The 24241-nt window shown below is 35.1% G+C and overlaps 1 protein-coding gene across 5 annotated transcripts in view; it reads right to left on the bottom strand.

Moving 5' to 3' along the window:
* The window catches only part of LOC148951219 (uncharacterized), a 55611-nt gene that overhangs the window by 16178 nt on the left and 15192 nt on the right, over window positions 1-24241 (bottom strand). For all 5 annotated transcript variants that reach the window (XM_089090739.1, XM_089090737.1, XM_089090736.1 and 2 more), the window contains 4 exons: window positions 20642-21338; window positions 17164-17309; window positions 13179-13354; window positions 8742-8944 (listed from right to left, as the gene is read on the bottom strand). In XM_089090739.1, coding sequence (XP_088946865.1) covers window positions 8769-8944; window positions 13179-13354; window positions 17164-17309; window positions 20642-21338 — 1195 coding nt within the window. In that variant the 3' untranslated portion in view covers window positions 8742-8768. The remainder of the gene's footprint in view (window positions 1-8741; window positions 8945-13178; window positions 13355-17163; window positions 17310-20641; window positions 21339-24241) is intronic.

The raw sequence follows: 24241 nt of genomic DNA, 5'->3' as shown, positions 1-24241 counted from the left end.
TAGTTAAAACAGAAGGCACGAAAAAATATTGTCTTAACTTACGGAATATTTTGGTAATCCCTAAACTGCCCTCCTATTTCTGAGTGGAAAATTCAAATGCAGGGATTTCCAATTTTTGTGGTAAGACTGGGATTATTGAAGTTTGGTTCCTAATGGGGTTGATCGTTGTTATTATTCTACAAAAAAATTTCCTATGGATCAGGGTAATAGTTATCAATCTCTTTTTGAAAAACCTTCATTTCCTCGGGGAGTTCCTTGTCATTCATGTAATAATTAATTAATGCTATGCCCATTATCTCCTTTAGTTGGTTTGCCCTTATGTTGTCTTAGGATAAAATTCCCCGTTTATTTTTGTCGCTGGCTATACTATTCTTTACATGTGTTTTTATTACTTTTGCGACTTCCCTTTGGTTTTATAATGACATTGACATCTTCTATTTATTTTTCCTTTTCCTTTTTTTAATAGCCAACGCGCAAGGATACCTGTAGGTTTTTAAAAAGTTTTTAAATATTGAAGAATTTTATGGTCTGATCGAAGTTAAAATTTTTGTCCCTCCAGATAATGTCTGAATTTTTCCAGATGGTGAACTATAGGTAATAGTTCTAGCTGGGTTGCTGAGTAGTTGCTTTCACCTGGGGTTAGGATGCGACTCCCATATGCAATAACTGTCTCCGCTCTATGTATCATCTGTGATAATATAGCTCCTATCCCTTTATTGGATGCATCCGTAGATACTATGACTTTTCCTTTTTGTAAGTTGGGTAAGGCTAGAATGGGTTGTGACGTGAGTGCTTTCTTTAGATTTTCTAAGGAATCTTGGGCTACCCTGGACCAGGATTTTGTTTGCGGGTTACTGCTTGTCAAGTCAGTCAAGGGTCCAGCTAATTGTTTATAATTTCTAATAAATTTGCGAAAGTAGCCGGTTAGTCCTAGAATTCCTCTTAATTGCTTGATTTTTTGGGGGGTTTTAAGACCTTTTACCCATTTTATTTTATCCGGATCAGGGAAAATCTGACCTTTCGTCACGACCACTTTTAAAAATCTTATTTTTTGCTTCAATACCTTTACTTTTTCCGGTCTGCATTTTAGATTTCCCTCTCTGAATTTCTCAAATACTTTTGATAAAGTTACTAACTGGTCATCTGTGTTTTCACTCATGCAAATAAATATCATCTACAAAATGTATTACATTTTCCATGCCCCGTAACAAGTGGATTAAAGGCCTGCACAAAGCACTTGAGCTCTTTGTTAGTCAAAATGGGACACGCAATAATTCATAGCTTCCACATTCGGTCGTGGAGAAGGCGGTTTTGTGGATTCTTTCTCTGCAATTCTGACTTGATGATAACGAGTAAATATTTTATTTTTATTTGATATTGACTCCAGAATTTCGTCTATTCTGGGTAAGGGGAACCTATCGCTAACAACATGTTTTATTTAAGGCTCTATAATCTATTACTAGTCTTAAATCGTTTTTCTTTGGAACAAAGATCACAGGGCTGAATAGGGACTAATACTTCACCAAATGACATTATTCCTTTCTAGTTCTTGAATTGTATTATTTAAACACCTTTTGCGTTTATACGGAATTCTATACGGCTGTTTGAAAACGGGTGGCCCTGAAGTTTGGATTGTGTGCTCATAAAACGGCATTAATCCTATATCACTTTCTGACGTTGAATAAAGGTCTTTATAATCCCATAGTAATTCATATAATTTTTGTCTCAACGTCTGATCTATTATGTGGCTCAAGTCAAATTTTTCGAAAAATTGGTTATTAGATACAGGATAATGCTCGTTTCAGATGTTAATTGGATTTCGACAACATATGCACAATTTTTTAAGGTTATTGTGTCGTTATCATGTGTGTTTGTTACCCAAATGTAGGCTTTACCCTTTTCATAATTAATTGTTTACTCGTCACATGCCAAATCCTTATACTCGTTTTCTTCGGAAGGCGAATCAATCCAAATTTCGTCCTTATCATTTGTCGGTTCCAGCATTTGAGATAGTTGTATTCGTTTCACAGATTTAGGAGGTATCTTCACTTTTCGAACTGAAAATCCGTAATATTTCTCTGTCTTGTTATTTACAGGATTTAATTGTATTTGCATTGATTTTTATGTGTATTTCCGATGTTGTTCATTTTTTCCATAATTCAGAAATTTCTTTACTTTGTTTCATTCTATATTTCTTCATGTCTGGGATTCTTACTTTGCCTTGTCTCTTGATTTGATTTACTTGAATTATATTGGATGTTGTATTATTTTCTGTCGGGTAAATGAATTTTGAATTAGCAACATCTAATAATATTTTATATGACTTTAAAAAATTTGAGCCACTAATTGCTATGTAAGGTAGGTTTTTGCAAATTATGATGTTTATAGAAAATTTCTTACCCTCCTTATGAAAGGTTAAAATTATGGATCCAGTTACATTTAATCTTTGTCCAGTGACACTTGATAAATTAAGGTATATCTTATAAATTTTTTTGAATGAACCAAGGCAATTTACTAATCACGGAAGTATTTATAACATTTAGCGACGCTCCTGAGTCTATAAGTGCAGTGAAATATTTGTTGGCTATGAAAAAATTATAAAAAATGGGCAGTGTTTTAATTTGGTTGGCACTAAGGACTGGTATAGTACATACTTTGGACCTATTATACATTTTGCCGCCAAAGTTTGGTCCTACAGGTTTTGGAGGCTTGAATTGTTTCCGAGAGAATTCGAGTTGCTTTAGTTCCTGAATATTAGATTTCCCGTAGTAACAATTGGAGTTATTACTCGGAATTCACTGGCTTGTATTATTTCCCCAATTACCTCTCCTTGGGTAATTTTTTCTTCCGCGATATTGCGAAGTATCGCGTTGGACATTTTGCGCATAATTGTATGTCGTATTACAATAATCACTTCTTGCGGAAGGAATTCCCCTATTTCGTCTCACATTATATCCCCTGGTATTTATTCCCCTGAGCAAACGTGGACCAGAACCACGATAATTTGGTTGAAGATTGTATTTCGTTAGGCCATCTCTAGCGAAATGGGCTATACGATTACAGCTGTAGCATCTTAGTGGTTGATCATTAGTGGTTTGTTTTATCTGATTGCTTGGAGAAAAACTTACTACTCTCTGTCTTGGGGGTGTAAGAGTTCGAACAAAATTTGATGTCGGTTTTGGTGAAGGGTATCTTGAGGATTTGGGCGATTTGTTTCCAGGTTATTTATAGACAGTTTTTGGTGTTGACGATATAGAAGACGATATAGTCTATTTCACACATCCTTTTCACTTCCTCTACGGCTAATTCCAGATTTTCGATGTTTATTTAGATTAGGAACCTATATAACTTGGGACTCAACCATTATTCGAATGCGTTTAATATGATTTTGTCGTATGGTTCTCCCTCCCCTGGGTCATATCGAGCTTCTGTCGATATTCTGATTTTATGTAGGTACTCCCTAACGTTTTGAGTTTGTTCAAAGGAAATTAATCCATGTTTTAATTTATTAGAAGAGCTTGTGTCAATAAATCTTTTCTGAAAGGTAGCTTGTAGTTTATCAATTGTATTTATGGGTGTATTCACATCTGTTCCTATTGTTAATTCAATCTGTTTAAAAAAAGTTAAGGCTTGTCTTTTTAACATTAAAAGAAGCACGTTGTTTAAGGTTTTTAGGTCTGATTTAGCCATTTGAACAAACTAGCCCATACGGATATTAAATTGGCCGACAGCAGTGTCTCCCTCGTATTCGGTAGAGATTTCGCAATTTCTACTAAAGCTGCGACTAATTGATTTTCTCTAAGTAGGTTTTCTGTTTCATTTGCCATATCTAATTTTAATCAGTTTTTAAACAAAATATTTATCTCGGAAAGCGGTTAGGAAAGATAAGTGGACACTTAAAAAGGACAATTAAAAAGCACTGGTTACTCTGGGTACTATTTGTGTTTACTACATAAGTTCGTTACATCTCTGTGATATTTCTCTCATTTTAAAACAAAAAAAAACGATTTTGAATTGAAGTTATCAAGTATTTAGGGCAATAGGTTGCATCAAGACTGGGCTGGGTAATTGTAGACAAAGAAAAGCCAAGACAGATAGTCCAAGTAATTGAGAGGCAAATGTTTAAATGGCTGGGGCATGGGTAAACGGTAGGAGTATGAATGACTCTCTTATTGGACACATACTTGTCACGTTAGTTTTTGGAAAGGAGGCATGCCTGCCTAGAGTCTTAGACATGCTGATCAAGAATTTAAAAAAGAGGCAAACAAGGAACACCCACCTATGGTCTTAAGAAGGTTGACCAAGAATTTAAAATTGACATAGGACCATAAATTTGCTTGAAATAACAAATAAAAATATGTGACGTTTGTCATACGTGCAGGTATTATTAGTTGAGGTGTGATCTTTTTGGAGTTCCCTGAGGCCACAAAAATAGGAAGCATTGTTTTGAACACCATTCGCAAACAATGTGGAAAAAAAAATGAATTATTACTGACACCTACATAGAATATACATAGTAAGACAACTTGCAAGAATAATCAGTGTTGTAGCTCCATAGAGACGACGTACAAGATTAATTTTATCTCTCAATATATAAGCAGTGTGTCCGTTGGGCGCTTTGAGAGGATAGAGATCTTTCCGAACTGCGCTCTACTGTCTTCCACTCAAAAGCATATTCTCTCTTATCCTATCCTCCCTTAAGTATTTAATAATTTTCCTTGTACATGTTCGATATACAAATAAATTTGTATTGTTTCATATTTTTTTTTTTATTACTTCCTTAAAGATGTTTAACGCTCTTCGTAGTTATTGCTTTTGGGGACATTTTCATGTGAGTGTAGTAAAATATTTCTTAATTATTTAAATCTTAATTTTTATTACACTACGTTTGCTGCCCTTCCCCCGGGGACTGTGGGGGGTCAAGTCATCTTCAAAGACATAGTTATTCGATACGATCAACACTGGGAAAAAAAACAAAAAAGAAAAACAAATAAACCCGCATCCGTGGTCTTTCTTCCGTCGAAAATTCCAAAATCCCACATTTTAGTACATAGGAGCTTGAAACCTCTACAGTAGGGTTCTCTGGTATGCTGAATCTGATGTGTCCTTTTCACCAAGATCACCTGATATTTTGGGGGTGTTTTCCCCTTTTTTAAAAGTTGGGTGAATTTTCTTAGGCTCGTAACTTTTGAGGGGTCACATTAAATTTGATGAATTTCACATATTTTGAATAAGCATCGAAATTCGATTCTTTTGATTTATCTATTGTTTTCAAGACTCTGTTTCTTAGAATTTCGGTTACTATTGAGCCACATCGCTCCTTACTTACAGTTCATTATGACAAACTGTTTGAAAAGTGCAAGGTATCAGTAATGGTGGTACATGTCCCGTAGAACTAACTGAATAAGTCAGTAGGGACTCGGATGAATTTTACATGCAGTTACAGTAACAAATTGGCAAGATTTCATGTAAAAACACAGTTGAAAGAACTTTGATGCCCGGGTTGGCACAAATAGGAATAGATAGTGTTGGGTAAGTTTGGTTTAGGGAAGAAAATAGCAACGGTAAAACGCTGTTACAATTTTATTGTTACAATAATTTAGTCATAACAAATACAGTATTTGAATATAACATTACATCAAGACTGCCAACCCTATTATGATATTTTAATTAAAAACGAGCAAGATGAATAAAAGACACTAGGGTATACAGGAGTAGTTTTATTAATGTTAAAAGTAAGCATCACCATCTACTTGTGTCTAGAGTGAATTTAGAGCTGAAATTTACAAAGGGTGTTGTTATGGCATTGATAGACTCCAAAAATAGAATTCGAGAGGAAATATACAAGAACAGTTGGAAATGAAACCTGAGAGTATTTTAAATTTATTAAAATAAATAGTTTGCGAGTAGCAGAAGGTGTCTTAGCGAGAGAGTTAGAAACACAGCTAAAAATATAAACAAAAATCCTTTAAATCTGGTCGAAGAAACAAGAGGTTTATAGTTTCTAAGAGATAGATTATACGAAAATAAAAGGAAAGCAAGGAAACTGGGGAATACATTAATGTATGAAGTAACGACATCTGAGATGGCTGATAAAATTGCCGAGGAATAGATAGATGCAGCCAAACGGCATAAAATCAGATATTTTAAGGCATGTTAAGAAGTTAAGAGGAAGCTGTCACTCTGGACTTGTCCTAGATAGGAACAGGGCCTCAATTAGTGATAAGCAAAGTGTTAAAAAAAGATGGGCAGAATATTTTGAGAACGTGTTTAACCGTGATAAAGCTGTAGGAAATTATTTAGACACGAGCTAAGAAACTTTGCCCATTTGGAAGTAAACGAAAATTTATTTTGCAAAGGAGGAGTTAGAGATCGTACAAATACATTAAAAAATAATAACGAATCAGATGTTGATAGTGTGGTAAATAAGTTTTTGAAACAAGCTGGTTGCAAAATAAGAGATAATTAGCTGAAGAGTATGAATGCGTTTTTGAAAACGAGGAAGTGCCTAGTGACTTTTAGAAAAATCTAATCAACGCCCTTTATACCAAAGTTGATATGAGTAAATGTGGCAATTATAGAGGCAATAGCTCAATTTAATTAGGAAAAAAACTACAGCCTCGTGCTTCTTGTTGGACTATGAGATGCTATTCATTAAAAGATGCAGATTGATAAACAAAGTGTCTGAATCATCAGAGCCCTTTAGTCCTTAGTTTTATAAATTATGAAAAGGCACTTAATTCTAGCTGATGGAAATTCCTGTCCCTGTACTGTTTCCCAGATAAGTGCATTAAAGTATAGTAATATTGCCGCTGTTAAGATAGGAAGTGAGGTTAGTAGTTGGTTTACTGTGGAATCAAGAAATAAGCGGGATTGTGTCCCAATCCATTACATGGATTATTTTCATGGATTTCGTGCTAGGGAACACGGCAAAAGCTATGGGAGAAAATGAAATCAAATGGGAAGGTAAAACTCTTACACATCTTTATTATGCAGATGATTCGTGTAATCTAGACGGAAATGTTAACAAAATTAATTTTTGATAGTTCTAAGAGTTCAGGATGCAAGAAGGAATTAAAAATTAATTTAAAGAAGACTGATTTGCTCAGAGTAGGAATAAATGAAGGTGAAGAGATGATGTTGTGTAACAACAAATCCATTAATTGGATACCTTCACTTACCTGGGTAGTAATATTGGTAAAGACGGTGGATGTAACGAAGATGTAAAAAGTAGAATACTCAAGGTGCGGAGCGTTTTCTCACAGTTGAAAAAAGTTCGGAAGAACAGGAAGATAAGTATGATAAATACGATTAGAATCTTGGAATCTACGGGATTGATAGTGGTTAAGTACAATTCTGAAACGTTTAAAAAGGCTGAGGAAGATTTGTTAAATATTTTCCAGCGGAAGCGTCTAAGGATAGTTTTAGGTGCTCGTTTGACTGGCCGTATATCAAACATTCCGCTATACGAAGAATGTTGTAAAATCCAACGTTCTAGGGCTAAAATGAAGGGAAGGTTAAGATGCATAGGTCGCATTTTACGGACGACAGAATGCGAAGGACTGTGCTTTTTGGCCATCCTTTTCAGGCTATATGAAAAGCAAATCGTCCTCGGATGGGGCGAGAAGAGGTCATAAGAACAGGTTTAAGGAAATTAAAACTTAATAGGGAAGGGTACAGAGTGAAGCTTCGAATAGATGGCGGGGAAAGAGGAGCGTGCACAGCTGTATTGCCTCAGGTGAGTTGGTGCTTCATGAGTTGTTAGTAGTGGTAGCAGTATTATAAATTTGACCGTTATTTTAATTTTGATCATTCGCACGGAATAAAAACGCTCTGAATTAATAACAAAAAATATGCTGTTTTAATAATAATGAAATAAAAACGACTCCCCTCCCCAGAAACTTTTCTTTGAATTTTTTGTTTCCTTTAAATTTTGCTCACATTTTGACTTATGTAATTTCATTATGTTTTAATTGCAGTAGTACTTGTAATGTTTTTTAAGCGTTTCTGCCCTAAAACTAAAATGTTCGATTGCGATTTAAATTTTAGGCAAAAGATAAATATTCAGGCAAAGTTTTCGATGCGCCGTAGTTTAGTACACGGTTATTAAAATTACAACGTCAATACAATTTTTTTAAGAGTGGGGAAGTGGGGGGGGGGGGTACGGTTATTTTAAAAAGATAGATATTAAAATCATAGCCTAAAATTTGGTTTTCTATGGGTCTGGCTGGCAGCAGCCATTTCGACATCCTGACTGCACCCAGTCAGCACTTAGTTCCATTTCACACCAAATTTGGATTTAGCTTCCACACCAAGCCAGTCTGCAGCTTCAACTTAGCTTGTTTAAGTTAGGATTTGCTCATTTGCAACAAGTAAAAATTTCACCTGTTTTTGCCCTGGGTGTGGACTCGGCTAGGTTTTGCACCAGTTTATATATATATATATATATATATATATATATATATATATATATATATATATATATATATATATATATATATATATATATATATATATATATATATATATATATATATATATATATATATATATATATATATATATATATATATATATATATATATATATATATATATATATATATATATATATATATATATATATATATATATATATATATATATATATATATATATATATATATATATATATATATATATATATATACAAATATTTTATCAAAGGTACAAAAAAAGATTTAATATACAAGAATAGCTTACAAGGTCAATTCAGTCCAATAAACTATTTCACATATCTTCGGAGCGCCATCTGTATGCTTCTTCTTCTATCGCTTTCCTTCTGTTTTGTGATTGGAACCACTCTTTTTCAAATCCATTTGAACGGTCTACCCCATCCCACCTGTACCCTGGCATTATACAATATCTATTTGGTGGAGGAGCAGGACCCTTGTACTGCGGATGAGCTATAAAAAAAGAAAAACCATGATTATCAAGATTAAATATAACTTTTAAAAAATACACATTATCAAACTATTTTAACCACCAAATAAAATGCATTTTTGAAAAACATATTAATGAAGTGATGTAGCACAAGCCTAATAATGTCACTAAAGGATCAAAATATTTGTAAATGCCTTTTTTTATTCTTGAAAACCCAGAATATATTGAAAAGGCCTTGGGAAATTTAAAATTCTCCGTCAAAGTTAAGGAGGGAAAACAGTAAAAGTAATAATGTTAAATTAAAAAAAAAATTACAAAGATATTTAAAGAGAACTTAAAATTGATCTAAAAGGAAAATAAATACTATGTGACTGAACAGCAAGGAACTTGAGTTTTTATGAATGTAAAGTCAACTAGTACTACTATAACTACTAACAACTGACTGTGGCTCCAAGTCGCCTGGGGCTACCACAGCAACGCACGCTGCACCTCCATCCCAATCTATCAATTCTCCCTCTTCACACCCTGCAAAAAAGTTCTCATTTCCCTTAAATCTTTCCTTTCGACATCCTCCCACCCCATTCGGGGATGACCTGCTGTTCGTTTGGCTTTAGAAGGTTGGCTGACAAGGACAATCTTGAGCAAACTGTTTATCTTTCACCCGCAGAACGTGCCCTAGCCATCTAAACCTTTCTCCCATTACAGCCCTAGAAAGCGGGATTGAACCAAAATTTTTGTACAGCTTACTGTTTGAAATACGGTCAGTCAGTCGGGCACCTAAAACAATCCGTGTGTAATTTCTCTGGAAAACATTAAGCAAATCCCCAGTTTTTCGGAGCGCTCACGGTTCAGAACCATAATTGACCATTATCATCACTACACTATAGCTATCAATATTTTAATCTTGGTTCGCAGACTTATTTTACTATTTTTCTAAAGTTTTTTCAATTGTGAAAAAGCACCCTGGGCCTTGACTAGTCTGCTTTCAACATCTTCACTGCACCCATCGTCTTTACTAATAATAACACCTAGGTAAGTGAATCTGTCCATTCGATTGATCCTGCCGTTACACAACAATACCTCTTCATCTACACTTATTCCTAGTCTTAGCGACTTGTCTTTATAGGATTAATTTTCAAACCTATTCTTGCACCCTGAATTCACAAAACCGCTTAAAGTTCATTCATTTTGCTAAAATTTTCATCTAGGATGCTTAAACCACCAGCATAATCTAAGTCTAGAAGAGTTTTACTTTTCCATTTGATTCCAAGTTCTCCAATTGCTTTTCCTGTGCTCCTTAGGATAAAGTCCATCAAAATATTGATATAAATGGGGATAGATCGCGACCCTGCTTATCTCTTGATTTAATACAAAACCAGCTGCTAACCTCATTTCCGACTTTAATCGCAGCAATATCATTCTCGTACATAGCACTAATCCCTTTAATGTATATGTATCTCGTATACCCTACAAGGATAGGGCCTTCGCTAAAGTTCTTCTATCAGCAAAATTGAACGCTTGCTCATACTGTGAAGTTGTGACTTAAAGGAGTTTGACGACTCAGAAACTACTCAATTAGTAATCTAATAGTGGAAATTTGGACGAGGCATCCTCTACCCTTCCTAAAACAACACTGTTCTTCTTTTAAAACTTTATCGACAGCATCTCCAAGTCTAAAAATTGTCATCATACCAAGTAATTTGTTCTCTACAGAAACAGGCCAATGTCTCTATAATTACCTTTACTCACTCTTATCACCTTTCTAATAGAAAGAATTTAATTAGTTTTTCTAATCATAAAAAAACATAAAAGAATAAATGCGGCTATAATGAAAATTAACATTTTGCTACAGGGTAACTATGAATTAAATTTTAACAATTACTATGTCAGATTTTAGGATTTGAAATTGGAGCCAAATTATCCAAAAAATTAGTGAAGGTACAGGAGTTCCGAATATTATAAGAAATGCTGGTAAATTTCAAATTCTTCATTAATTTGTTACATAAATACAGAATAAGGTAGGATATGGAGTAGTTCCCCAAATACTGAACCGGGTTGCTGTATCGTCCCTAGAGAGGCAAAATCATTTCTATTGTTTCAAAATTCTAATGACGGATCAACTGGGAAGATTTTCAATTACGGTTCGCCGGATTTCCGATACCTTCCTTCACTCGCTTCACAACTCAGGCAGAAAATATGGTAGTTAAATTGGCATTTTAACACTCCTAATTCAGGATTATTTGATAAGAAGCATGGATTTCACCGGAAACGTTAAACACTTAACAGCCTTAATGGCACTGGGTCGACACTTGACTGTTAGCATCAGGATTGGGTTGAAATTCTGGCTCAGGGGTACGGCATGAGGCTGAGATTTTTTACATCGCTTTCATCAGAGTATAGCATAGGGTGCCAGACAATATATATTGTGCATCAGATAACAGCCTGCTGTCTTTTATACCGCAAAAGCTTTCAATATAATGTTGCATAATGTGCCCATAATTTTGGTCTAATAATAATAAAGATGCATTCTAATACAAATAATGCATGATAACGCAAAATTGCAAAAAAAAAGAAATAAAGGAAAAGAAATAAGGCCTTAATATCTTTACAACCTTGAAATGAGAAATTGTATGTGCCACCAGTAGCTTTTTTCTGCGAGTACACCCACTAGGCTCTCACCAACAAGCTATCTCTACTTGAACTACCGTTTGCCAAACCAATACAGCGCATACGCAGAAAAATGGTGCGTTCGGGTTACTTACACGCAGAGACACCCTGTAATGAGTACTTGAAGAATAGCGTTGTAAGATGCAGCACCGTCATCTGGGGTCGTCTGCTTTGAAAGGAAGTTTCAACAGACACAATTCTAGGGATAAAACGTAGTTGAGCGGATGATTGTTCATGTACAGACACTGAACATATGGATCAACGCCTTGTCTGAGGGCGATTGAGGCCCTACGTTTTTAACGATGTAAAGCCACGAAATTTATCGCAAAAACAATTCAACTTCATAGAAAAATATAAAAGATTAAATTCGTTATTACAGATTATTAGGCCTCAAATGTCTAAGCCTGAGTTCTGTTTCGACATCTCAAACGTCGAAACAAACCTTGTAGGTTTGTTTCAACCTAATAGATGGATCCAGATCAAGTGGAGATGTATGACTTAAACTTTTATAAGATCAAGCTTCTAGAAGTCCATACAATTTGTTTCCTATATTTCCGAAAAGAAAAGCACCCTGTCTAAAAATTTGTAGCTACTAAATCCTTTCGAAAAAAACATGAAACGATGGATTATCATTTCCGTACCAACGAAAATTTTTGCAGGCCTATTAAGAATATATTTGGGGATCAATTCGGTTGGATTATATGCCATCGCTTGCAAGAAAATATCCACATTCTCCTGAGATCTAATGTTGGGCTTAGTAGTAATAACGGAAAAAATAATCCATCGTTTCATATTTTTTTCGAAAGGATTTAGTACCTACAGCTGCAAATTATAACATAATAATGATAATATCTCACCAAAGCTATATCAGCACTGAGAATTTAATTCAAAATCATGTAATAAGGCATTTTCACACTTCCGTCAGAGCATTTGGAAAACATTTGAATTCTTTCAATGTCCTGTGGAGATGTAGTGCTCTTGACTTGATGACACCCAGCTGAGCGTCTATCTCTTCTTCTCCCTCTCCGGAGAAGAACACTGAACAATGGGAATACACCTACCCAGAAAACTGGCAATTTAATTCCAAACCATATAGTATAGCATTTCCAACATCTGACCTCAATTTTGCTTTGAACACTGAACAATGGGAATACCCCTACTCAGAAAACTGGGAATTTACTTCCAAACCATATAATAGAGCATTTCCAACATCTGACCTCAATTTTCCTTTGAAACCTTAAGGTCTTTGCCATTTCTCCATGTCGTCCATCAGCCAAACCCTGATACCCTTACCCACCTGAGATTCAGACCCGTGTACAAGTATGCTAGTAGAATTGGCTTTGAAGCTCCAAGATTGGCAGTTGCATCTGTGCAAAATGAGCTTTAAACAACATAACGATCAGAGCTTCAGATTATCTGTGTCCGCAGAACAGATCAATATGAGCTTCAAATAACATGAGCTTCAAAGATCAAAGACCAAATTGTACAAACAGGAGAAATTACTCCCTGCATAATCATATGTGAATCACAGCTATTTTTAACTTAAACACTCGTCTCAGCCGGGCTAAACACTTAAGAAATTTGACTTACAAGGTTTTCCTTTCTGTTTTTTCTTGCTTACGTAAGCAGTCATTGGATCTTCTTCGTAAATTTGTTCTTTCAAATGCGTTTCTAAATCAACATCACCTGCATACCTCGCCAAAGGTTTTGACATTTCGTGCGACATCTGTTCCAAATGTGTAGAAAATTCTGCTTGTTGCTTCATTCTGAAATAAGCAAAGAAATTATATAAAATATAAGATAGCCGAGAGAGCATAAAATCATCTGTTAATAAACTTATGTTTTTTTGAAAAGAATGGTTTGTTTACTTGAGACTTCGGACTTCGATTACCATTTTGGTGAATTTAATCAATAGAAAAAATTCGTTTAATTTGGATTACCATTGAGACTGTCATGTGTAATGATATTTAAAAACGCTAAGAAATTAACGAAAAAAAATTATCACAAATTACACAAGCATTTTTATCACAGACGATGCCCCTCCCCCTTTCCCGTCCATTTTGTGCCAGAAACGAGGAAGAAGCTTCCAAATTACTATGCTAAATCCACAGATGTCAAATCCCAGAAAAGAAGATTGGGTTACGAAATCAATTCCATTGTCTATATATGCTCGACAGAAAAAAAGATTTAATGCCTAAATTCTACCTGACCTTACTTCAGCAATTGCAAGTCTAAAGCGTGCTTACAAAGAAGGTAAAGGCCAGCCAGTGGTAAAAATCGTTATCAAATTTGATTGTGAAAGTTTATCAATTTTAATTTTTGGCATGTTACAATTACATGGAGTCATTTTTGTTATCTTTTCTATTCATTAGGCTCCATGTTAAAAATTGATAATATTGCGTGTGTGTGAAGAGTTGGAACAGATTATAGTTTTAATAAGGGATTATTTTTCTCTTATTTTTTTTTCTTTTGTGATCATGTTATTATTTTATTTTTGATGTGTAAGGGTCTCTGGGTAATAGTCTACACAGGACATTTCCTCTCATCAGTATTGTTGGAATCAAAGTTGTCTATAAGCTGACTTGTTTTATTCCTCCTTTGTTCACCTCACTTTTTGTTTTATTTCGATAATGGTTGATTTGAGGGATAATAGGCTGAGAGAACTTGAGAAAATGAGTGTTTATCTTTCTATATGTTTGCGGGAAATTCTCCGTAAAGATGATGAAGGTGCAAATGCAATCGACTTTCTGAATTCAGAATATGTGGTTTTGAAGGAATTGTGTAATATGAGATGTAGAAAAGAATAAAAAAAAAACTTGGAATCAATTATTTGAGATTGAATAGCAATTGAATAGCATGTTCCGGTTCTGAATTTGTTTGCTTTTTTAGTAGTAATAAAGTTTTAACAGAAACATTATTGAAAGATCACAATTCAGCACTTCAAGATATTTCTCGTTACCAGTTACACATGCAATATCGGGTTTCATTACAGTGTGACGGAATCGCAGTGTAAAATTAATTTGAATCGATGGTTTTGGAAATCTGTTGCTTCTTTTTAATTTTGGTAGTTTTTAAATGTAGCCCCTGTCAGGAGAGGCCGATGCTTTTATCGAAAATATGAATGATTTACTTAATCGACGTTACAGGTATCATGTTTCATAAGTGGTAATCTTAACGTTAATTTCTATCAATCGGACGATGTTGAATCTGCAGCTAAGAAGTTTTGAATGTTATGGCAAGCTATGTTTTTTTTTCCTCCATTAACATAACTTCTTTATAAGTTACTAAGACTTCAGCGTCCGTTATTATCGATGTGGTTAAGTATGGCTCTCCTACAGTTAGTACGAATAGCGAATCTGATCACTTAGGGATAATCTCTTTAGATTTAAGTATGGCTCTCCTACAGTTATTACAAATTGCGTATCTAATCACTTTGGGATAATATGAACAGTAAATGGTCTCAATAGAAATACCTCCCCCCCCCAAGGTAATCAAATAAATCAAAAACCAAGCATAGATGGGGATTGCCTACGTGGGTTTAGAAGTGAGCTTTCTGAGGAGCAATTCAATTTCCAGGAGTGAGTTCATGGTGTGAATAACAAATTTCGCTCTTGACATGACCAGATGACTCCATTGGTGCAAGAATCCACGAATAATGAGAAAAGGGAGTGCTAGGATAAACCAAAAAATACATGAAGAACTTTTTCAGACTATTGTTTACGGATAAAGATAAAGGGCGTTATAAAGAGTATAATTGAAAATTAAATTCACTTTCTAGAAATCGAAGGAGTATATTGGAAATAATTTTAAAGAAGTGAAAGGAGTTTCTGCAAAGGCGTCGAAATTTATCAAGTCCGCGACTAATCCTGATGCGAGAATGACAATTCCAGATATTTAACAACCTCGTCTATTAATAGTATCTTGTTGGTCATTAAATGTGTCTGCATTCTACCGAAGTGGGTCTAAGCGATCAATTACGTTTAGACTGGTAACCTAGCAATGGTGCTTTCAAGGTTTTTTTTTTTTATGTTCTTAGTAAAATTTATTTATTATTGAACCCTTTCACTGACACTTAGTTGTAAAATGCTGGTTCGATCTATATTTTGGATCATATCAAGTAAATTCTTGTGTCTGATTAATCTCTGCCTGAAAATGGCGTGTATCCAGAATATTTGAAATCGACATTAGCTGTTCCCTTTTTAGAATAAGTGCCAAAAACGATCTAAATAATTACCAGTCGATGTTTTTGCTTCTGGTTATTTGACGACTGTTCGAAAGATTAACACATTTTGAGCTGATTGTAGTAATGAAGAAAACATTTCCGTTCCATTCTAGGCAATTGGGTTTTCTCCAAGGAATACCTACAGAGCATGCGTTTTGATTTTTGACGGGTTTTATAAGTTCTACACTAGATTCTTATTAAAGAGTACAGGCTATATTTTTAGACATAATTAAAGCATTTGATACTTTTGAGAATACCAATCTTCCATCGAAACCTCGCCGCGTTGGTATTCATGGTTATGCCTTTCGTTTACATTTACTTTTCAATCATTTCTTTCACAGTGTTGGATAATTCAATGTTGTATTGTACATAAACATAAAGCCCTTTTTTAAACTCAATCTGTTATAATAAATCAACTTCTCACTCTCAGGCCCAATTTCGATCAAAGTGTGAAATACAACCTTTGGTTTTGGGCAAAACCAAATAATAAATCGTCACCAATTTGTTTTTTTATGTAAAATCGAAGAATGGGGGCATTCAAAAGATAAGAAACTCATGTCCTTCACTGAAAATGTTAATGAATACCATCAAGCATTACCCACCAGAAACATAAAGTAAATTAAATAAATACTATATAGATTTATTAGTTGTAATTTCTCCCTCTTTTTCTGACTTAACATTGGGCCTTATTTACAAGAGCCCTTTCTGCTGAAAGGTTCCAGCAGACTGTGTACATATTTATTAAACTACCCTATCTTCTTTCAACTAATCTAGCCCTTGCTATTTTATTATTCGTTAGAAACGGTTAAAACAAAGAATATGGATACTGCTAAAAAGGCGTATTTACTAAAAAGGAGGCAGGATGGACTGACAAGGAGTTAAGTGAATAAAAACGGTTCGGTATCTCTAGCTCATTGACTACCAATAAGGTAATTTTACATAGCCTACTAGGCTACATATGTAAAAAATTCAGTCTGGCAAGTACATGTGAGAATGAAATACAGAAAGCGTTTCTTGTAAAACAGCTAGTAATGACGTTTTTTTATATCACACTCCATTAGCACCCACTAGTGGCTGGGTGATTACACTCTCAAGAATTGAAAGTCTAGAAATATGTTTTACCACCGCGCAAAGACGATTCCTAGTACAACTACAATACCCGAGCACTATGTAATTGCTATGTAATTTGCAAAACAAAACACCTTCCTTATTTGATCCTCCTCCCACCAACCACTCGAATTAAAATCCCAAAGAGAAATATTTTTGCATCTACGCTAGCTATTACTGCAATGGTAATTAAGCGTTTATTCATTTCAATTTATTATTTGACAGATATAACAAAATTATCCTTACCCTTTTCCCCAAGCTTTGTACTTTTTCTCTAGCTCTTGGATCTTTTCCTCCTTCTCTTTCTGTTTCCTTTGTTTCTCATCTTCTGCTCGCTGCTTGTCAGCTCGTGCAACTGTTTGAGCTCCTCTCCCAGTTACACCGGAAGGCGCCTGAAAAAAAAAACAATTCGGAAACCCGTTAAACACTAAATTTGTCTAAGTCGACTACATTGTAAAATATATTTTTGTGGAACTTATTCAATGCAAGGAAGTAGGAACAACATCTATATCCTTAAGTCCTTTTACCTAGAGGTCCCGAAAACACAAACAAAAGCAAGAAAAAAGAATATTGGTTCGCCCATAAATAAGAGAGGGCCAACAAACTTTTTTTCTGGATGGCTGTAAACTTCATGCTTAAGTCCCAGGTTCAATGAAACGCATATGCAAGAAAGAAATTTAGATTCGGCACAGCCCAAAAAAACGGGCTCAAAAATAGGTTATAAAACTTTATTTTCTGATAATCTTGAAACTTATACTTGCATTTCCTTGGCACCAGCGTTTTTGATTCGCATCAAAAACCATCCGCATTTTCCGGATGGCTGTAAAATTCATGCTGAAGTCCCAGGTTCAATGAAACGCATATGCAAGAAAGAAATTTAGATTCGGCACAGCCCAAAAAACGGGCTCAAAAATAGGTTATAAAACTTTATTTTCTGATAATCTTGAAACTTATACCTGCATTTCCTTGGCACAAGCGTTTTTGATTGGCCAAAAACGGGAGGAATTTTTTTTTCTTTGTGAACATTTTGAAAAATGTATCTGTAAGCCCCTGGGTCAATGGGACTCATAGCAATGAGAAAACGTGAAACTATAATCTAGTGGCTATAGAATGTTTCTTTGATTTTTGGGCTTGTCTGTGAAATTTGTGTGCATCCAATGTTTTTCATTTTCATACACCCACCATATAAGCAAATGTAGTGCCAAATGGCTCCATTTTTTGCCCGAAATAAAGAAGTGGCTCAGGGGGCAGCGCTGCTGAGGTGAAAAGAAGCTAAAAAATGGTGGGACTCATTTCCAACACTTTATGAAGATGGTATTACAAAGCTAGTTCACAGACAAAACAGATCCTTCAATCGTCAAAGCGATTATGTCAACAAGTAATCTTGACTGTACATTACTTTTGAAAATAAAATTATATCTTTATTTCCACCTTTTTTTAATGGCAAATTTGAGCTAAAAATGAACATCCTTCGTACATCATTATATTTCAAAAAAGGATAGTTCATTAGTCGGACACGCAGTAAATTTTCATCATCATTTTCTTTATTTTGAATAAATTCCTTTGGAGTGTACAGAAAAGAAAATAGTGGATTAATTTTTGATTTGTCAATTAAAACATTGCTTCAGCAAACCAAAAAGACTGCTTCAAAAATTACCAACGTTTCGTTTTAAAAGTGGTATTTAGGCATCAGTGTTCTCCACCTTCAAATCAGACAGAATCATTTTACAAAGAATCAAAAGTTAGGTCTCTTTTACGCCGAGTCAAGGTTTTGTTTGTCTTTATACCAAGGTCAGATCGTAGCTTGGGCTCAGCACGTGGCGGTTCTGGCTTCTCTTCTGCCCGAGGCAAAATCTTGATTAGCACACCCGTCCTGTCTCCCGAAAACTTTCAGGCCAAATTTTAGAAAAATGTTCATTTATTAACACAATTTGATTACAAAATATCACAAGAAAACACTAAAATTAATTAAATTCTGTCTACTTTCTTTTATTTTCGAGGAATGGTGATAAGGATATTGAACAAAAAAAAAATGAAAATTCCGGATTCAATATCCTTATTCTTACTGCCAATTACGCCATCTACTTTATTTAAATAAAAATAAAATTTCAAAATTACAGAATGATTACAAATTACAAATTATACTTATTTATTTGAAATTTTGCGCCCCTACAATTTATGACCCCAAGGCAAGTGCTCCCTGCCCACCCCCCTAGAACCACCCTGGACTCAGTTTAATGGGGCACTGAGTCAAAACTTAGTTCATTTTGCACCGTGTAACCTAGATTCCATGGCTTGGATTTAGTCTGTTTTCGCAACAATTTAGAATTGATTCGAGACTCGGCTTCTTTTGCTCCGAGACAATATGAGGCCATGAGTAAAATTCTGATCTTGCACCTAACCTATGTTAGCATCAGGTGAATCCCTGGCTAAAGCCGTAGCTTGTTTAGGACCCAAGCTAGGACCTCTCTTTTTTGCGTCAACTGTTCGCGGACCACTTTTTTCCCCTACAATTATGCAGATTAGATATCATTGTTTTATCCCACTAAAAATTTAGTGGTGAAAGGAGAGTGAAAGGGTCACAGTCTCTCTAAACTTGTTTTGGAACGATGCAACTAAATTCTGCAGTTTCGAATTAGCTCGTTTCTGTATTAAGTCAGTCCACTGCTTGGACTTAGCTGTTTTGGCAATTAAGTCAAGACGTGTGAACCCATTTCATCCCTTCCCTATCACAGACTAAAGTACCCTGCATGATTCCGATTTTAGAAACGGAGAACAAAGCCACCTCTTCTAATAAAATTAGATGTATTTGTAAAATTAGGTCATCTGCATAATTTAGAGCCCTTGACCATAGGGTGACATGGGTCATGTCCTCCCTGAAGTAAAATATTTTGTACCTTTTGACCATTTTGAGCCAAACAGCCATTTCAAAACTTCGATCTGACACCGACACCATGGGGGATAGGGGAGGGACTAGAGTGCCTGGGGGTCAAAAAGGTCGAATTGTGGGGGCTTCATACCAGCTGCACATTCGACCCCCTGAAAAGGCATTGGAACACTGCCTCTCCCTCAATCCTTTCGAGCTCATCACACTAATTTTTTTTTCTATAACACTGCTTCAAGAACGATTATTCTCCTCTAAAAATGTGATGCGTGATAACATTTAAGGGGGACAGGGCTATTCAACTTCTATTCAAACAATGGAGAAAAAATACAATTATTTTCAGTAAAGGCCTTAATCCTGTGCAGTATGGTTCTTAGGGGTGTTGGATTTGTTCGTGTAATTTTCCTCAAGGTCACTCTAAATGGGAGTGTTTTCCCTCTTTTTCTAAAATCATGCGAATGTTCTATGACTAATAAATTTCGGTCGACAGCTTCATACTTAATAAATTTTGCGTGTTTTGAATCACCAGACAGAAAAGATAATTTTCCCATAAATGTTGGTATCAGAATTTCGTTTTTTAAAGTTTCAGATTCTTCTACTGACAAGAGTTACTCTTTACTTACTGCTCATTAGCATGAACGGTTTGATCAATATGAATAAAGTAACTTGACGTACTTTTTATCGTCATCACTCATACTATGATACTACCACCTCATCACCTCTTTAGGTATTACTTCAGAGTTTAAATGCTAAAAAAACAAATTGCAGAAATAAAATAAAAAACTTAGTTTTGTAAGTGGCATACTATAAATAATAGCTGGGCTTAGACAGTGTATTTACCTTTTTGAATAATTCAACTTCTTTTTTTCTTATTTCCATATTTTCGTGTCGTAAAGTCTCTTTCGATTGAAGACCTGATCGTTTTCCTTCGAGCGTTCGTTCAACTTTCGTTCCGGAAATTTCCCGACTACCTTGCCCGTTCCTTTCTAAGTTTCGTTCTATCATTCGCCTTGCAGGAGAAAGATCACGATCCTTCATTCTCTTTGGCGACAAATCGGAATCATGCTCTACTTTGATACGGACTGGAGATTGATCAGAGTCAATATCTTTTCCTTTGGTATCTCTTAAACTAACAGTTACTTTCCTAGTAGGAGAAAGGTCTAAGTCTGAGTCCTGTTTTTTCTTCCTTGGTGGTGAAACATCCGAATCATCACCTTTTCTTTGATGAGGCAAGCTAACATCAGAATCAGTGTCATATCTAGCAGATCTACGAACTGGTGACTCGTCAGATTCTGAATCATGTCGAACCCGTCTATTAACTTCACGCAAAGTTATGTCCTCAATAGAACTAGCAACAGTCTTCCACTTGTTCCGATCAGAAAAAGTTTCTTTTAAAATAGCCTCTTTTGGTCTTTCGTCAACGTAATCTGCTATTTGGGGTCGTTCTTCTTGAGTTAGAAATTCTTCAGGCTCTTCATCTTTATATAGAACACTAATCTTACGAAAGTCGTAATCGTCGTCAATAATTCTGATACCTCTGTAAGATAAAAATATTAATTAATGATGGCGTATAATAAACTGATAATACTATATTTCACCTTTGTAGCCTACATGTCGAACTTGTTATTTTAACCATAGATACCCACAGGAAGAGAATTGAATGAAGGGGGCATTCTAGTGGGTAATTCCAAGAGCATGAGGGACATGATAGTCAAAAAAATAAAACATTTTTTACAGCAAAATACTTGTATCTCTGAGGGAGTTTAGATGAATCTCGGGGGCGGTAGGTTGGCGAGGGGATCCAAAACTGGATTGCCCCCCCCCCTATGTATAGGCATGATTTTAATGACAAAAGAACAGAAATGTTCAGCATACAATGAAAGGGAATTTATTACGAATAAGAAATTTGCTTTTTTCCGTTTTATATGAAGCTACTAATTTTGAAAAGTCCATAGTAGAAATTTAAGTTTTCAAAACAAAAAATCAGGAAAAACTATTGAAATTTGTTGAATTTTGCACGACTATCAATAGTCGTTGTCAATACAAGAATCAATTATAAGCAATCGTTATGTATCAATTAGTTCATTTAATTTTAATTAGCACTATATAAATCAAGTAGGCATCAAAGATGTAGTGATAGAATACTGACTTGCTATGCAGGTGGCCCAGGTTATACTCCCAGTCAATACAACTTTTTAAACTAAAATTTGTAACTGAAAAAAGTAAAATAAAAAATTTTTAAGAACTGTTCTTTGATAATTTCATCTCTAATACCACAAGAAATTTTGATTTTTCTCCAGCTACCCGGGAAAATTAAACTTTTTAATAACAAAAATGAATTCATGGGGAGGTCATAACAAATTTTAAGACTATTCAATGCAATGTCATATGCTTCAGTACGAAGATATAGACCGAACGATTATCAGTAAGTGCTAAGGATTATTTATGTCTTAAGCGCGCCATACTTTCATGTTTAGTCTTTAAAATATTCAAATTTCCCAAGTTAAAAGGTAAACAGAATTATTTTTTTATTGCACTTGGAGATAAAAGCATGTTTTTACTTTTAAAGTATTTATTATTCCAGTTTAGTTTCTGTACTTTTTTAATAATTGTTCTAGAATTTATTGTGTGTACATTGAAACATTAGCCTCAGATATGTCATCAACAAGCTTTGATTTGTACTGTCTTGTTTCGTTTGAACTGTTTTGTTTTAGGACACGTACATTACAGTTGCATTCTCATACTTCCCAGTAGTGATTATAAAAATTCTAAAACATCCACTTAGTTGAAATCAAACACCACCTGCGAAATATGTACTTAACATGTTTTAATCTAGGGCTTCCATATTTAAATTTAGACCTGTAGTCAATAAACTGAGAAATCATTGTGTACAAACTTTGGTCAAATCTGGAACTCATCATAAAAAGATGAAGACTCCATACTTTGCTCTATTTAAGAATGCTCATACTGCAGTATGAGTATATACTCGTACCTACAATTATTGAAGAATCCTAAGACTAGCGTATATATTAGTGAATCCAAACCCCCTAAATACCAATCTTAGCGGAAATTAAACACCAAGCGTGGACTACTAGAGCGGATCCAGGATTTTTGTTCGGGGGGGGGGGGGGTAATTTTTGACTCGGTTTTCGACTAATTTTTACTAAGGTTTTACTAATTTTCGACTCGGTCAAAAATTTCGGGGGGGGGGTAAACCCCCCCCCCCTGGATACGGCCTTGGTGGACTATGCACTTACTGCCCTGCGTGTTGGGGAAATTTGTTCGATAACTCAAGCCCATTCCCTAAATATATTATCCCTGAATGGTCAAGAGTCAGGAGAGAAACAACATGTCAAATTCACCTAAGATAGAGGGATGTGGGTAAGAGTGATCGGGTTCCAGGGCCTTCGAATTGCACTTCCCATGCTATTCCTGTGCAATCACAAAGAGGAAGGGTATAAATGGCCCAGGTACTAAGAATTGTGCTCTAGGAACCCCAATCAAACATTAAAAAAATCATAGCAAACCAAACAATAAATAGGCACATGGTCAAGCAAGATGTGTGAAAAATGTGCTCACCATTTATATTTCAGACAATCAGCTGAAGATTTCAGCCCATTTAAGAATGATCAGAGAACAAGAGCAAGACAGAGAATGTTAAAGAGAAGGTTTTTTCAACACAGGTGCGCTAAATGGGGAGGATGTGGAATTCCTCACCCCCTAGAATTTTAACAACACCAGCTTATTTCTATTTCACAACAATTTTCTGTTTTAGCTATGTGCTATATTAAAGCAGCAAGACTGGCTAACTGGTGATTTTTATTTGTCACCCCTCCTCTTTGTTTTGTCACAGCTATTGAATAGCACTGTACTCCTAAAACTCCTAAAAATGCTGTCAGATCGAAACACAAAGTACACCATTAGAACCGCCTTGTCCATAAAACCCTATAAAGGAAACTTAGTCCCTTAGCTTGAACAACAAGGAAAATCCGTTGGCTTGAAAAACAAGGAAACTGGCTACAACCATGATATTCTGTATCAAAAGCATTTTTATCCGTTACTCCTTCTCTGCAGCTAGCAGGGTACTGAAACATTATATATAGCTATTTAATGGCTCATTCTAAAGGAATTTGCTACATATAGTGCCTTTTGTAATTAACCACAAAAAAATTAGAAATAATTTTAATTGTTGTTGCAGTGGTAGCTGCAATGTAGTAAATCATGGTTTCTGCTATAGCTGCTAATTAAAAGAATTAAGATATATGGTTACCCCCTGTTATAGGTATATTTACTCAATGTTATTCTGTTGTTTTTTTTTATCCTCATTAAAAAAATCGAAAAAATCCGTGACCCCCCCCCCTCCTTTTGTGAATTGGCGCCACTGTTTCAACATCCGCTATTGCATTCCCAATACTATAAAACTATGAAGCATACGCTAGC

The sequence above is a fragment of the Artemia sp. Qi Xiang Cuo genome, chromosome 6 (genome assembly GCF_049724085.1).
Source record: "Artemia sp. Qi Xiang Cuo chromosome 6, ASM4972408v1, whole genome shotgun sequence".
NCBI lineage: Eukaryota > Metazoa > Arthropoda > Branchiopoda > Anostraca > Artemiidae > Artemia > Artemia sp. Qi Xiang Cuo.
The sequence above is the reverse complement of the archived record's forward strand: the minus strand, read 5'-3'. Positions and strand labels throughout refer to the sequence as shown.